This window comes from Watersipora subatra, chromosome 10 (assembly GCF_963576615.1).
Source record: "Watersipora subatra chromosome 10, tzWatSuba1.1, whole genome shotgun sequence".
Classification (NCBI taxonomy): Eukaryota; Metazoa; Bryozoa; class Gymnolaemata; order Cheilostomatida; family Watersiporidae; genus Watersipora; species Watersipora subatra.
Genome location: NC_088717.1, coordinates 1050244 through 1067974, shown reverse-complemented (window position 1 = coordinate 1067974; position 17731 = coordinate 1050244). Strand labels below are relative to the sequence as shown.

Here is a 17731-nt window from a genome sequence, read left to right as displayed (position 1 = left end):
TAATATTCATAAAATCAGAGCGGAACAAAAAGATTTTCTCACTATTTGGGCAAGGTTTTTCATGTGGTTGAAATTTGTGAAGGCGGGTGGTCGCAAAAATAGACGCACGCGTAAGCTACATACATGGCCTCGCTCTAGAAATTTGTAACTTTACGGTTTTGAGTGTAACCTATAGTTTTTATATAAGTCGGAGGAACCACATAACCCGCATTCAGCATAAAAAAGAACTTGAAAACTCAACTGCATGATTGGACGAATAACATTTTCTCGCGCGATATTATAATAGCGCGGGATTATAAAAAGCTTAGGACTAAAATGGTGAAGGTCAATCGTTTTTTTACACGGCTTCTCAAAATATACCCTGTGAAATATCCATAATTTATATGGCTTTACGATGGAACACAATCCATTAATAGTAGAAGTTCTTTTAATATATTTTTATATTTGAATGTAATTGCGTATGTAGTCTTTTGTGTTTAGTGTTTCGCAAATCTAAGGGCTATCATCCTATATTGCACACCTAGGTTTAGGGGTTATCTCGATATAATCTGAAATTACATAATTTAAAGAGTATAAACGTGATAATAATTATGAGGCACTATAAACAAGTTGCCTAGTTTTGTAGTGGAACAAGCTAAAATCGCGTTCATGGCAAAGAAAAACCTGTATCTAGGTAGATATCTAAGCTTATGTCTAACAAGGTAAACCTGGAAAAGCTTACTACACTAATAACATATTTGAGAATATGTCATAACATAAAATATCACTACATATTATAACATAAAATACTGTAAATACACCATCGACACACTAGTAACTTAGTGGTATTGTTATGTTGAATTAGTGAGAAATTGTGTCACACAATCCGCATTCGCCCTCACATCAGTGTTGAATTTGCTTTGTCATTTTACTTTATTTTGACTGTTTCGTTTGTGCACTTTTGCTTAGGTTCTGTGTACTAATTTGATTATTACTAGTTAAGACACTAGTGAAGGTGCTAAGCTGTTATCAGCAATACTGATATTTACCAGTAAAAGATACTTCTTTATTCTCTAAGTCCAACATTTGAAGCACACAGCCAACAAAATTCTAAAACAATAGTATCAATGACAAAATGTTAAAAACTGTCATGAACGGTACCCTTTGAATGTTACCTCGGATGGTCGTTCATGTTCTTTTGCTCAGTAGTCAGTACCATACGGCTGTGAGTCTTGACCGTCAAACAAGAATCAGACCGTCTATAGAAAAGTTGGCACAAAAGTTGAGATACTGTAGGAGCCTTGACAGCGAAGGATAAGTGTTAGCAGACGACGATAGAGAAAAAGACTCCGCAAACGGAAGGGAAAAAGACAGAATTATTGGAGCTGTTTTCTCTTATAGATGTCTCAGTTAGCGTGTGAGAAGATGTTTAGGCGCTCAAGTTCTATCCTTTGTGTTTATAGGAATGGTAATTGAGCAAACTTGTCTGGAGTACATCATGGGAATGTACTGGTGAAAATTGATGAATAACTCTTTTTATTTCTGTCATTTTGATTGTGTGTAGTAAGATTTGGCGACAGAGCTGAGTGCGTGTATTGCCACAAATGTCTTTTAATGGCTTTTTTGCAGGCCAATTGATGCATCTTCTCAGATAGATTACTTCCTCTGAAGGTTTCTAATCTCCTTGGGGATGTGTGTATGATGATTGCTTTTCGTGACAGTCCTTTGTTGTTCTAGGTGTTTTTGTTTGTTGTAATTTTGCGTACATCTTTTGCAGTTTAAGCGTTGTTTCCTTCTATTATCTGCTTTTGCTAATTTTTCCATACAACATAACAGGCATGACTGTAAAATTTTGTGCAAAGTATAAATTATCAAATGTTGAGCCTTTGAGTTAGGATGGTACAGAAACACATGATAATTAATCTCACTTTATTTCACAACAAGGTATAATGACTGATACTAACTGTAGCCCAAATAACTATTTGCAATATCCTAATGAACCAAATCGATGGTGAGGAAACAGCTACAATGAGTTGGCAAGTGTTAATTAATGAACATTTATGTCAAGTCACAAACATCAAATTTACTGAATAGGATTGCGAAAATTTATTACAAAACACCAGCTCCAGGGTTGCCTATGTTAAAGAAGGCTCCTTTACTATTGAAAGATTGATGGCAAAAATCTTGATAGGTGAAAAAGTTTAAAAGAACCTAATTTTAAGCTACAAACAACCAAACACCTGCAATAAATACATGAGATAGCCTTCATCAAGTTCCATTAACAAAATTTCGAGTCACGCAATTTTCTTGTTTTAAAGTTAATACTAGAGGAACTAAACGCTGTGCTGGATTCTATACTGATATGCTATGTCAAACTGTTCCAATGTTCAACATCTACATTGAATGTGCATCAAATTTCAAAGGTGAACCAGCAGATGGACTTGCAATAATCTATATATATTTCTCAAAGTATGTCGTCTGTCTGTCATTTCAGCAATAGCTATTAAATAGCTATTGCTGAAATTAGTATTAGTAAGTACAGTTTATGGTGTGAAATGTAAAATACTTTACCGAAGTTGTTTTCTCGCTTTGGAATGGATTAAAATCAATATACATTTATTCTAATGGAAAGAATTGTTTCGGATCTCGAACAACTCGGTTTTCAAACAACCTTCCGGAACGGATTATGTTTGAGAACCGAGGTTCCGCTGTATGATATTAAAAGATATACGTCGCTGAACATTATAAAGTTTTAAATTTACAGTGGTTTGAACCTTTACAGCTGTTTTATTTATGTTTAATTTAGTGGTCCTGCACAAAACTGTGTCCTCATGGTATGAAGTTTGAAAGTTACAGTTGTTTGACAAGTTTGAAAACTTTATTTTAATTTTCTCTTCTACTTTATTTCAACTACACAAAACACTTCTCTCATGATATTTAGTTTCAAAGTTAGAATGGCAAATGTTGTTACATGTTAAATACAAATAAATTTTCTGTTCAAAGACTTTTTTATTACCCGGGCAACGCCGAGTAGCACAGCTAATTTCAAACAATTCTACAATTGTAGAATTGTTGCATTGTATTTGCTTGTAGGCCTTTCATTAAAATAACCTCAGGCTACCAGCTGAGGCTACCAACCTCAGGCTACCAGCTGCTTAACTAGTCACATGAAATTTTCCATTTGATCCACCATGGCATCGAGGAAGCTATCCAATAAAATGACATTTGCTAATGAGGTTAGATTTACAAGCCACAAAGCTACGAATACATAATGGTCTAGAGAGCCTATAGGTCGATGTTGCGAGTCATGCGGTAGGGGTGACTCAGGGTTATAAATTTAATGTGGGTTTGTACATTTTTCATTTGTTTTAATGTTATATGTAATTACATAAAATATTTATTGTTTTGTTTTGGAACTAATTAATTAAAACAATGTTTTTTTTTTATAACAATATTCGCTCCAACGTGAAGGCTTTGTCTTACGAAGCTAATATTGGGATGGATCAACTCGGTATGTCAAGCGCTGACTGTACCGACTTGTTCTAACTGTATTTTTATTATCAGCTTATTGCTATAAATGATCTATCATCTCATTTTAGATAATGGCAGAAGATGATTTCATGGAAAATGATGGTGAGGGGCAAGCACCTGTTGACACCTTTGACATCGACAACTTGGCACCTATTGCTGTTCCCGACCCTTTACCCGTAGCGGCTTGTGGTGATGGGGAAAAAGGTCGGCTCATCATCAGCCACATAACAAACATCAATTTCAAGTCATATGCAGGAACGACAGTGCTTGGTCCATTTCAGAAGGTAAGTCTAGGAGAAAACATAATAAACCGAATTCCATCGTATGTTATCTCTTTTCATGTGGTCATTCTCTTTGTGAAAGATATTTGCTTTTGTCATTCTAGCATCTGGAAATGTCAGTCAAAAATAGGTTTCCTCTGCCAACATTCTTATCTTCTGGTTGGGTTCTGAGAATCCAACAATACTAGTCATTCTGTATATTTTCTTTTATACAGAGCTTCACCTGTATTGTCGGACCAAACGGTAGTGGCAAGTCGAACGTTATTGATGCCATGTTGTTTGTCTTTGGATTCCGAGCAAACAAGATTCGCTCAAAAAAGTTGAGCGTATTGATTCACAACAGTGAAAGACATAGTAACATCACGAGTTGTACTGTAAAGGTGCACTTTCAGCGAATCATCGACACCGGGGTTTGTATTTTAACTTTGTGTGACTGCTGTGTGGGTGGTAGAGATCGCTGGTAAATACTTCATTGGTTTTTGAAAGTAAACTACAGTAGACGCTCTTATATCGTAAATAATCCATTCCAGGAACATTTTCGTTATAGGGAATTTACGTTATAAGAACAGTAAAATATGTGTCAATTGCCTAATCCATTCCAAGATCTTTCCAAACTCTCCCCTTAAGCCCTGCAAAAAGGAAAAACTTTACTCAACTCTTTTAATTTGCGTAACTGCAGAATTGTTGGTTTGCATCAACAACTTTTCTCCTTTTGATGATCAATCTCCCTGGTTTTATAGACCATGCTTGCGGTAAATTTACAACAAGTTGATAGGCACTGCACATTTTTGACGTTCATTTACAACAATTTGCTTAATTTTCTAAACAGCGAAGTCTATTCTGCAAAGTAAAGCTAATAACAAATATTTTGTACGTCTAAAATAAGGCAAAACAACAAAATATTTTTACTATAAAAAGCAGTTGTACCTGTTCAGTTGTCTATCACTATCCAAGTGTCAAGGTTAGGATAAAGATAATTTTCGACGATACTCCAACTCGTGGCATTAGAGTGATAGGCCGACACTGTAATACCTGCACCAATCGATCGCTTTTGCATTTATGAATAATTGCGCAGCTATTCTATTCGCCCATTTGTCGACACATTTAACGATCTATTACGACAAACTAGAATGGCGCGAAAGTTAGCTATATAAAATATATATATAACACTAAACGCACGCTGTTTTTTCTTTCGCAAGTACGGCGAAATAAACTAACATTCAAATCGATTTGGAAAACTCGCCCGACTTGACACTTTACGTTACATGTATTTTTTTACGTAGTAGGAAGCAAAAAGTTCAGATAATTTTTTTACGTTACAGGAGTATCTACTGTAATCTCTTTTTCCGTGGTTTCTCCCACACAAGGTGAAAATCCATGAAATAGAAACTAATACAATCATATTTAATGAAGCCACTTTTTCATTAATTGTAAACGTGTTACTCTTTGCCTTAAGTTCATGTGATGTAATGATCTGACACTGAGCTACATCTATATACATATTACAGGTACTATTATATAATATATAGTATTACAGGTATTATTATATAATATATACATATTACAGGTATTATTTTATAATATATAGTATTACAGGTATTATTATATAATATATGGTATTACAGGTATTATTATATAATATATGGTATTACAGGTATTATTATATAATATATATATTACAGGTATTATTATATAATATATATATTACAGGTATTATTATATAATATATGGTATTACATGTATTATTATATAATATATAGTATTACAGGTATTATTATATAATATATAGTATTACAGGTATTATTATATAATATATAGTATTACAGGTATTATTATATAATATATATATTACAGGTATTATTATATAATATATATATATTACAGGTATTATACATGTATTATTATATAATATATAGTATTACAGGTATTATTATATAATATATAGTATTATAGGTATTATTATATAATATATGGTATTACAGGTATTATTATATAATATCTAGTGTTACAGGTATTATTATATAATATATAGTATTACAGGTATTATTATATAATATATGGTATTACAGGTATTATTATATAATATCTAGTGTTACAGGTATTATTATATAATATATAGTATTACAGGTATTATTATATAATATATAGTATTACGGGTATTATTATATAATATATAGTATTACAGGTATTATTATATAGTATATATTACAGGTATTACACATGTATTATTATATAATATATAGTATTACAGGTATTATTATATAACATATAGTATTACAGGTATTATTATATAACATATAGTATTACAGGTATTATATTCCTTAGTGACTAGTAGTTAGTTAATGTCGTAGTACAATATGGGTAGTTGAGATGGTTGGGAAAATAACAGAGTAGAGTAAAAGCTCAGTCTGGATTAGCTTCTTCTTTTACCACCTAGGTGATATGTTTATACTCATAGAGCCATAAAGGTTTGCCTTTTCAAATTCTATTTTTTTCTAAAATCGGCTTTTTCAATGTTTGAGTATTTTTGTGGGATTAAAAACCTAACATGAAAAACAATATAAACCTTTCACATTTGCCTAATAGCTATTTTAATATATAATAATATAATATATAATAGCTATAATACCGGTAGCTATTTTACATTTAATTTTATGTTTATATCACACCAGATAAAAATAAAGTTATATTTGAGAAGTTTAAAGAAAAACATAAGCTAGCGCTATAGATAGTGAGGAAGCCTAGTGATAAGAGTTGTCTAGTCGTAGTCACCGTATATAATATAAGTTCTAAGGCTATATTCTCTTGATTACGAATAGAGCTAGACTGATTGTAGCCAGAAGACGACGATTACACAGTAGTGCCCAACACAGAGTTTACTGTAGCGCGAACCGTCACCAAGGAAAACACGTCCGTCTATCAAATCAACGATAAAAAAGCCACAGCCAAAGATGTCATCAAGCTGCTCCTTTCGCACGGCATCGACTTGGACCATAACAGGTTTCTTATCCTCCAGGTAAAAGTTACTCATGCGATATCGTTATTAAAAATAGTTGATGGTCAACATTTGCTGGTATCCATTGTCAGTTGTCTTCTCTCACCCGCTTGTGACTCATTAGATATTCTCCAGTTGATGTTAGTCACAGTAATTCATGTAGGATTAAAACAAATGAAGGCCGTTTGCGTTTCATCAATCAGTCAGTTGTCTTCTCTCTCTTCACTCCTTTGAATGATATAAAGTACTTAGGATGTCTGTACAGTTTTTCGAAGTTGCAATATCAGTTAACATTATGAATTGTTAAAATAATTCTAAAAGTATCATTTAGCAACAATTTTAAGGGTGTTTAATTTTAAAGGTGAAATAGTTTAAGAACATATGAAAGAATCGCTTTCATCGTGCGGCTTTCGTGTCTTTTGTCAACTTTTGCATTGATTTGTTCGCTATCCTTGACCTTTGACCTCACATTCTTTCAAAGTTTTCTAAGGTTTTTAGTATGACTCAAAGAAAAATGTTTCACTAAAACTTGACATATTTTCACCATTTGTCACCCTTTGAGGAGGCAGCTAGTGGCAGTGAAACGCTGGAGCCTTCACGGTCTAGGTGTGTCCAAAGACGTATGATTACTAGAAGTTAACTTTTAGCGTGTACAGGTGCACACAATTACCTAATTTATATTTGCCAGGGGGAAGTAGAAATGATATCAATGATGAAGGCGAAGGCACAAACCGAACATGAAGAAGGCATGTTAGAATACCTCGAAGACATCATTGGCAGTAATCGTTTTAAAGAGCCCATTGAGCTGCTCACCAAGCGCATCGACAAGATTCACGAAGTTCGGTCAGAGAAGGTGAGACACTGTTTGCTTCCACTTGGACCACGCATGGTAGAGTATGAACTGGCTTCATCTCTTCAGTCACTCCCATTAATTATATTTTTTCTTAATGTAAAACTTTAATGTAATAAGATAATGATATAATAAGAATGATACAATGATTTATACTATTAGAATTTTATATCCTCATTTATATTATTATTCATATCTTTATCACAATTGTTAGTCTATTCAGCTGATTGGCACCAGAGACTTTAACAAGTTGTTTGAGATCTTACCTGGTTCATTGGTCGCTCAGTCTACTGTTCTCCTCTGTACGTGGAACACAAGTTTAGAGGTCAGAAAAGAGTCACAACAGTATCATAAACTCTAATATTTGGCTCTATTGAGATGTGGAAGCCTTAAAAATAAACTTATACGAAATTTTAGTAGATTTTATTAAAAATTATCAGTATTTTTTTCTCATTTGCAATCGTTTTTGAATTTGTAGGTAATCTGGCTGCCAGGATGTTTTAAGATTAAAATTGACAAAACTTGATTACAGTTAAAATGCTCAAGCAAAAAAATACATACTCAAGTGACGCCATTAGTTGCTCAGCTGTCTGTCTTTCTCTCGTTTATGATATTGTCTATTTAAAACTACTATGATGGAGTAAAGTTATATTTCTGATGTTTAGTTGACCAGAGTGAGAGTGGCCGAGAAGGACAAGAACATTCTGGAAGGACCGAGAAACGAAGCTATCGCCTACCTTACTGCTGAGAATGAGATGACTCTAAAGAAGAACTGTTTGTTGCAAGCATACATGTATGTCTAAAGTTCTCGTGCAACTAAAGAAAGCAGGGGAAGATAACTCTAAGTTGTTTCAAATATGTAGTTCCCCCATTGTTGATTTATATTTTATTCATCTTCAAATCTATCTCCAAATACTCTATGAAAGCCAAGTGATCTGTCTATTCTCTTTATTTAATGTCTGGCTGGCAGCACCACTTCAACCCTGGAGTTGTCTCCTTTGTACCGCACATAGAGTAGTTTTTGCACACATTTTTCTATTTTGGATTAAAGATATGATGCTGAGTCAAACCTGACAGTGGCCAATGAAAAAGTGTCAAAGGTTAAGGACATCGCTGACAGCATAAGTAGTGAAATGGCTAGCTTGGAGTCAGTGAAGAAGGAAGAACAGAAGAAGAGTAAAACTATAGTCAAGTAAGGTTACTACTTTGTTTTCATCTACTATCATACTAGAGTAGAGATGTAGCAGGAATTGTTTAAAGGTTGACTTGCAACAAAATTCACATTACAGTTATTTGGTATCATAAGATTTACCATGTCTTACTCTGTTGTGTTGTAGGTGCAAAATATATGGGAATGTGATTACACGCTCTCAAAAGCTAAAAAAAATGAACAGTTAATCGCAGTCACACGAGACCGCCGTAGTTTGGATTCGCTTTTCAAAACGGCTCAAATGGGACATAGTTGTTACAGGATGGTTTCTGTTTACACTTTCATGCAACCTTATTCGTCGAAATATTTTCACAAATATACTTCACGCATTCAATAAAACCATGTCTATTGTTCTTACGCGTCTGTTTTATCGTCATTGTAATGCTGTCACTTTTAGCAGTGATATCTTATAACTTACCGTGAAAATTCATTTAATTTTTTAACCTTACCTCGAAAGAGCACATATCATTGTCTGATTATCATGACGAGCATGTTGATCACCTGTGTTAATCGAAAAGCGCCGCAGAAATTATTTGCGAAGTATTGGGTCACATGATCAGATTACGACTTGACGATTAGATAATGCCGAAAGAAAACGGTAAAGTAGCGAGCATCTATATTTGATACCGGGTCTTCAGTAAAACCCGAAGTGTTTGTCATAAACTAGTGCTACGATAAGTTTTATATTGAGCTTTTTATTGGCCTTTCAATTCACATGAGAACATCACGTGAAAAAACGATAACCAAACTGTAATGAATACGTCAGAGAAATAAACATTCCAATATACGGCGGCATTTCGTTTTTGAGCTTTTAAGAGCTTGTAATCACATTTCCACATATTTGGCACCTACAACACAACAGAGTAAGACATGGTGAATCTTTTGATACCATATAACTGTAATGTGAATTTTGTTGCGACTCAACCTTTAACAGTAGACCGCGACGTGATCGCAAGTCACCACCATATCTTGGCAAAATCGAAAAGACAAATCGAAAAGTATCGTAAAGACAAATCCTTACATTTTAAATTGTGATGTTACTACCTTGTTCTCATCTACTCATTATATATTTTTTACGTTTCACCTTAATTTGCATTTTTTATGTTATTTAGAAATTTACGTTCAGTTTTTTGCGTGGTTATATAATGTAATTCAATTATCATTGTTTTGCACTCTGGGACAAATTAAACAAAATATGTATTCTTATAAGAATATTTGCTCCAACATACAATGGTTTTGACATACAAAGCAAATATTTGGATTGGATTAACTTAGCTTGTTGTGGTTTGACTGTACGCATTTACATAAAAATAAAATGTGTAGAATTGAGTAAGAATTTTCATCTCCAAAGTGATTTACAACATGGCGCCAGAAGATGTCGGAACGTTGCATTGTAGCTGATTGTCTACTCTCAAGTTTTATTTTCTCTCCATCCTCAGCTATCAGTTTAGAACTTTATTTGTTAGTTTAAAGACATATTACAGTCGATGAGGTCACTGCTGCCTCGCTGTCGAAGCTAAAATAAAATTGAGTTGTACCTCTATTAAATCCAATTAGTCTGCTTTATTCATTCTCAAAATGGATCGGAGTGAAGATACAGAACACTTGCATACCCTGCTGGATGAAATTATTTGATGGATTTAATTATTCGCGAATTTGCGTACAGTCAATTTTGCGAATTATTAGTTTTACTTTTTAAAGCAAGGGAGAATAACTACTGCCTCAAATTACAAACTAGCCGCTATGCGAAGTTAGCAAACGTAGCTGAGTTACAAACTCTTTTAAATAGTAACCTAAACACGTGGTATACCCATGTGAAGGTTTTACTCTATTGCTAGATGCATTCACGGACTAATGTATTCGCGAATGTGTTCATCCGCGAATAAATTAGTCCTCGAATATGCGTGCAAAGACAATTGTCGTGAAATTTAACTCCGCAAATACTTTCATCCTGTAGAGTGTAAATATCACATATGCTACGTACGTATAGCTGGCAGCGCTTATGTGTGAGATTGCTTAAAGGGCAGCCAACCTAAATGGAGCAAGTAAAATTTAGTGTGTGATTTAATAAGAAAGAGAATATCAAGAAGGCATTCCATGGAACTATTGAAGGTGGTTGTTGTTGTTGATAGTCCTTGACCTTCCCCATACATTATCCAATCGTAGGGAGTTTGAGCGCCTCAAGTCACTCTGCGAAGACGGCAACACACAGTACGGAGAGCTTCAACTGAAGGCCACAAAGGCAGCTGAAGATCTCAAACATCTCTCAAACAAGGTTGGCAACTCAGTTTCAATAGTCTTGTATTCCTGTGGTTTTCACAAGGAGACGGCCGGGGAGCTCCCATGTCAGTGAGCTCGATGTCTAGCAATTCTGATGAGTTGTCTTCTCTATATAATAGAGCAGATAATTCAATCTATAGAAAAGATAGCCTGTTGTTAAAAACATAAAGGAATAATGTTAGATTAAGGTGTGAAACAATATTATATTTCTATACAAGATTCTTAGCAGTTTTTCAAGCTAATAAAAGCGTCTAAACAGAGGAAGTCCTCCTAAAGATGAAATTCATACATTAAAAAATTCATTCTTTTTTCAACGATTTACGATTGCCTTTGTTTTATTGCAGATCAAAAAGCTGGAGAAAAGTCTGGAGGCTGAGGGCAAGAAGGTGATGGAGCTGCAGCAGGCTCCCGCAAAGTGTGCAGAAGAGATACAACAGCTGGAAGAGTTACAGGAAGATCTACTCGAAAGGAAGGCGCAGGAAGAAAAAGCTGTCGAGAAAGTTATGGAGAACATCAAGTTAGAGACGGCGGTAGGTTGTTGACATTGAGGTGTGATACTGTGTTATCTGTTTGGTTGACATTATGTCATGTATAAAGGAGGGCCTGTGTACATAACAAGGCGTAGGGTTTTCTAACAAGTTTGAAGAATCGTCAGTATGTCAAACCTCGACTGGTAGTTCCAGTCAAACCTTAACTTGTGGGTGCAAACTTCGACTCGTAGTAAAATCAAACCTTACTTCTAGCTTCAGTCAATTCCTGACTTCTAGTTACAGTCAAGCCCTGATTTCTAGCTACAGTCAACCTCTCCCTTCTAGCTACTGTCAAACCTTTGGTTTCTTATGAATAACAATTAGCGAATTAAATTTGCATTTAGAGGCCTTGCTTTCTATTTAAAACATGTCAATGTGTTTCACATGTCAATATCCCAGCCCATGCATCAGTTGTCCATGAAAAGAGTTGGTATACTTTTACAGACAGAGTATTGACATGTTTTAACTGAGCTCACATTGATGAGGCTCAACATGTATTTTTATTGCTTCCAGATCTTGTCTCTGCTAGTAGCGTTTTGCTAAATTTTTCGCTAAAATTTAATGAAAGTTACAAATTTCTTGTGTTGAGTGAAATGATCAGAATTTAAATATTTCAAAAGAATTTGAAATTTGAATTTATCACTAAATGGGTCACTTACGGTGAGCTATGTAACTTTTTATTCGAATTTTATATCAATAATGATTAATCAGTCATAAATAATCCCACGACCAAACGAGCGGAGCGAAGTTTGAGAGTTTTTATTATAAATGCATGTGCACACAACTTACGACAATTATTCATCAACAATGAGACGAACCCTTGTTTTGAAATCTCATCAACAACTTTAACCATCGTTTTGTAGAGTCGTTAAAGTATAATAACGATACAAAACACATTTAAGCCTATTTAAATATGTTACCAAGTCTTTGTAAACCGTCAGCATTATCTTAAAACTTACCCATCTGATCGGATTATACACAAATAGACAGATTAATTTGGACGAAAATCGCCACAAAACGCTTGAAAAGCTTGGTTTGATAAAAGTTAAGACCGGCCTACGATACGCCAATAAAGCCGTGCGACAGATAGTAGAACTATTTAGCAGTGCGCATTTCACCAGAAAACCGTGCTCATTTCACCAGTCTATTGCATTGTTTACTTGTAATCGAATTTATTCGAAGGTTTCTGTAATAAACGTAGACCGTTTGAAGCGTAGACCGAATTACAGGTACGAAATTGTGGTACAGTTTATCAGCTTATGTTTTTTGTCCAACCACCGAAGGTTTCAATATTTAAAACGTTAGCAGAAATTCTTTACAACTTATGTACAAGCTAGGGCGAAACTACAACGCCCCTTTATGACGAGAACATTTTTTATTTTGCTGCAGTTTCAGACGCGTGAATGCTCATACTTGCTTTTTGTTAAAGATCGCTATTAAAACCATTCTACATTCAACGCAGCCAACTTTCAAACTGTGTATAGTACACAGTAGCTTGCCATTTTACTTCTAATTTTGCATTTCAGAGTTATAATAAACATTTTTCCTTATTGTTGTTGAATTACATACATTACAGTAGATTAGGCCTACAGCTTTATAACACTTTTATAACCGCTTTTATTTTGCTGCAGTCTGCAGAAATCTTCCAGACGCGTGAACGCTCATACTTGCTTTCTTTTAAAGATCGCTATCAAAACCATTCTACATTCAACACAACCAACTTTCAAACTGTGTATAGTACACAGTAGCTTGCCATTTTACATATATTTTTGCATTTCAGAGTTATAATAAACATATTTCCTTATCGTTGTTGTTAAAATACATACATTACAGTAGGTTAGACCTAGAGCTGTTCGATGTCTACCTGCACTATGCATTCAATTTCAGAGTTGTATTCTCCTGAAAGCTGAATGAAACCGAATCTTCATTTATTACTTCGGTTTACTCATATGGGCATTATGAACCGCATCGAATCGAGATTTGTATATTTATTAATAAATAGTAAACTAATAATTAATATTTGCAAAAAATGTTCAAGTAATGGTGTCATTTTCAATTATAGTAATATTAAATAACCAATACGATTTGAAAAATGTTATCCTCTTTAAAATTTAATGAATCAACATCAAATTAATTAATTTAAAAACAATCGAATAAATATAAATAAAAAAATTACAATATGCTCAGGACAAATACAATCAATGAAGATTAATACCATAATAAGATATTACAAATATGAGTCTCTTAACTACAAAACATCACATGAGTTAATTTGGCAAGAGTCAAGACTATTGCTACAATTTGGATGAAAAAAAACTCCAAACACATTTGCTGACCGATCGATGCTTTCACGAAGCTTTGTTTAGGAAGCTGCTGCATGGGCATGCGCAAACACTGAATCGAATCGTGATGTAAAATTCGGTTCATACGCAGTTGTCTGCTCCTTCTGAATCGGTGAACCGAAAGAGAATAACTATCGAAAAACTGAATGCACTCGATTCGTTATCCGGCACTAGTTAGGCCTACAGCCTAAATTAATTTTTTTATCGTTGTAAAACAGGTTTGAGATAGTAGTAGATTAGGTGTGATTTTTTGTGTGATTAGGTGTGATTTATTACTGTATTAAACCAAGCTTTTCAAGCTATTTCTAGAGCATTTCTATTTCAAACAAGTCTCATTTACATTTCACACTATACTCTGTCAATTCCTGCTGAGAACTACTTTTTCAACAATCAACAGTACCCTTTCTTTTTTCCATTATCACTTTTGTCGTGGGCTGTATGACAGTGGAATTTCTAGTCAATAAATATTAAAGTTGCAGTGAGTTTTTAATGAAGCCCAGTTTATGATACAGCGAATAAAGATGCGAGTATCCACTGTACGTTTATAGCTAACATATAGCTGCGCGTTTATAGCTAACATATAACTGTACGTTTATAGCTAGCATATAACTGTATGTTTATAGCTAACATTCAACTGTACGTTTATAGCTAACATATAGCTGTACGTTTATAGCTAACATATAACTGCACATTTATAGCTAACATATAGCTGTATGTTTATAGCTAACATATAACTGTACATTTATAGCTAACATATAGCTGTACATTTATAGCTAACATATAACTGTACATTTATAACTAACATATAACTGTACATTTATAGCTAACATATAGCTGTACATTTATAGCTAACATATAACCATACATTTATAGCTAACATATAGCTGTACATTTATAGCTAACATTCAACTGTACGTTTATAGCTAACATATAGCTGTACGTTTATAGCTAACATATAATTGTACATTTATAGCTAACATTCAACTGTATGTTTATAGCTAACATATAACTGCACATTTATAGCTAACATATAACTGTACTTTTATAGCTAACATATAACTGTACAGTTATAGCTAACATTCAACTGTAACAGATCTTCCTCAACTAGAACCTTGGTGAAGATAACCGTTTGGAACTAAGTGTTAGTTGTTAAAAACAGCCATGTCAATTAGTGAGTTCATTTGGAGCATTTTGTTGTGACTATCAGTGCTCACAAGCTTTACAGTGGATGTGGGAGTTGTGATCCCATTATTAGAATCATGATTCCTATTACCGCAGCAACAAAAACCCTGTTGCGCACTAATAAATTTAATTGTTAAATAATGTTGAACGAATGAAGATAGGATGAATGAAAAGGATGAATGTTGTGTTGTTACTTTTGAGCCGTCGCAATAGCAATGTGATCATAACTATGGACGTAATTAACTATGGATGTAATAACTTAATATATTGCTGACAAGTAAAGTAGTTATAAGTAGATGTTAGTGTGTGTCAATAGCTGCAGGTGCCATGGCTCTGATTGGTTCCGCAGGTTCCACAGCTCTGATTGGTTTATGTGCCTACGCTGTTACTTGAAGAAAACCTGACGAGTAGAGAAATGCTTCGCTAGAAACTTACCAACTCAACACTTGTACTAGTGTGACTGTTCGAAGTTAGTCTTGTCCAGTTACCTCCTCGAGTTGACCCAGGCCATCTTTTAGTGTACTGGCCAGTAAGCACCTGCCACTCATTGTCATTGTGCTCCACCCCGCAGGATCTGCAAAAGCAGAAGACAAAGCTGGAAGAGAAGTTGCTCTCCTACCAGGAGGAACTCAATGGAAAGAAGTCTAAATCGGATGTAGCAAAAGCTGAGTTAGACCTTGCCAAATCCTCGTACCAAACTGAGAAGGACACGCTTGATCGGATGGTCTCTACCTTCTCTGAGGCAGGCACGAGCATAGAAACACACAGCAAGTATGAATCACTTTCTTGTGTCACGTCATTGACAACGCGTCTTACGGTGCACCCTTTCTTCCTTCATCCCTTAACTTTGTCATTACGGAATATTTGGCTCGTCCTGACGGAATTAATTCATGCTGACAAATTTTTTGTTTAAGTAGACTCATTATTTTTGCTGTAAAAATCTCAAGTTGTTCGTAGTCAGCAGAAAATTCGGCGCAAAAATAATGCATTTGACAAACAAAAGCCGTGTTTAATATTTTTTAATTTAGTGAGACCGCCCTAAAAAATGCTATCGTTTTCGCAGTTTGACCAAAACGCAGACCCCATTTTCTAATATAAAAATATAGTTATCAGAAATATCTGACGCCCGACATTGAAGAAATTTCACAAAAATACATTTAGGTCCCTATTTACGTTTTCTCGTTTCATCATCTTAAATCAAAAATAAAAACTTTGGAAACCACGATATTATGTCGGGAATTCTGAGTAGAAAGAAAAACTAACTGGTTTATTTTTCCCAAGATGATAATCCAATATCCTAAATTTGGTGTGGCAAAATTTTGGGTGGATCTGTTAACTTTGTCAACCTTGATCAATGGTTTTGTGAAAGTACGAAGGTGAGCCATTACAAAGGCTATCCATAGCGAAAGAGTTAGTATATAGAGTAAGCTAGCAGCTCTAATCTAGTCTACTAGCAGCTCTAATCTAGTCTACTAGCGAGCACAATGCTCACATTTAAACTGAAGGTTGTTTCTTTGCCCTTTCAAGTCATGAGTGTAACTTCACCATTAGAGAACTGCTCCGCATTATGGCATTTGGATGTGTTATGCTTGAGCTATTGGAGTTGCCTTCCTAATGCTGCTGTTTTAGACTCATGGTTGATTTAAAAAAGAGAATTCCCGACACTGAGAAATACGTGCAAGAGACCGCAGAGCAGCTGGAAGCAGTCATCAAGGCCGAAGAGGAACTCCATGAAAAGGTAATTTGTCTGCTCCAGCTTCCATCAGATGTTGTAAGTTTCTCTCACTCAACATTAAACCATAACTGTCACGAACAACTTTTATCGTTTTTACTAGGTAAATCAGACACGCTGATTCCGATTTTGTACTCAAAATAAAGATTAGTCCACTAACCTTCAAAGTCATTTAGGCTTTTTTAAAGCGTTTCAATATCCGTTTCGAAAACAACACAATCGGCATTACAAGCTCCGCCCATAAATATGTGACGAAACCTAGCTTTTTCAGAAACGGAAGTTAGGAATGTTTAGTCCGATTTAGAATAATAGAGATGGGTGTCTTAAAACCCATTATTATCTAAATCCAGCCTGTAAAATAATTTCAGTTTTTTATGAAAGGGATATAAACTATTTAAAATTGCTCGCAGCTTGTTACATGACGTTTAAATGGGCTGGACACCGAGAAAAATGAGCTCAAAAAGCGCGGTTTTATCACAAGCTCGCGTTGTTATCGCGCTTTTTAAATATGCAATGCTAAATAGCTTATCTACCTTTCAGAAAAGACTGATATTATTTTTAAGGCTGAATTTAGATATTAATGGATTTTAAAACACCCATCTCTATTATTCTAAATCGGTCTAAACATCCCTACGTAACTTCTGTGCCTAAAAAGCTAGGTTACATCACGTATTTATGGGCGGAGCTTGTTATGCCGATCGTGTTGTTTTTGAGACCGATATTAAAACGCTATAAAAAATCCTTCATTACCCTAAAAGTTAGTGGCCTAATCTTTATTTTGATTACAAAATCGGAATCAGCGTGTCTGATTTACCTAAT

General features: G+C 34.5%; 1 protein-coding gene across 1 annotated transcript in view; it reads left to right on the top strand.

Annotated features, from left to right (window-relative positions):
• The first annotated feature begins 3653 nt into the window (after positions 1-3653).
• The window catches only part of LOC137406668 (structural maintenance of chromosomes protein 4-like), a 51889-nt gene continuing 37811 nt past the window's right edge, over positions 3654-17731 (top strand). Inside the window, exons 1-10 of the mRNA XM_068093279.1 lie at positions 3654-3794; positions 4007-4201; positions 6628-6807; positions 7475-7639; positions 8302-8429; positions 8688-8828; positions 11013-11121; positions 11471-11656; positions 15752-15951; positions 16810-16918. Of these exons, the coding sequence (XP_067949380.1) occupies positions 4064-4201; positions 6628-6807; positions 7475-7639; positions 8302-8429; positions 8688-8828; positions 11013-11121; positions 11471-11656; positions 15752-15951; positions 16810-16918 (1356 nt within the window). The 5' untranslated portion in view covers positions 3654-3794; positions 4007-4063. The remainder of the gene's footprint in view (positions 3795-4006; positions 4202-6627; positions 6808-7474; positions 7640-8301; positions 8430-8687; positions 8829-11012; positions 11122-11470; positions 11657-15751; positions 15952-16809; positions 16919-17731) is intronic.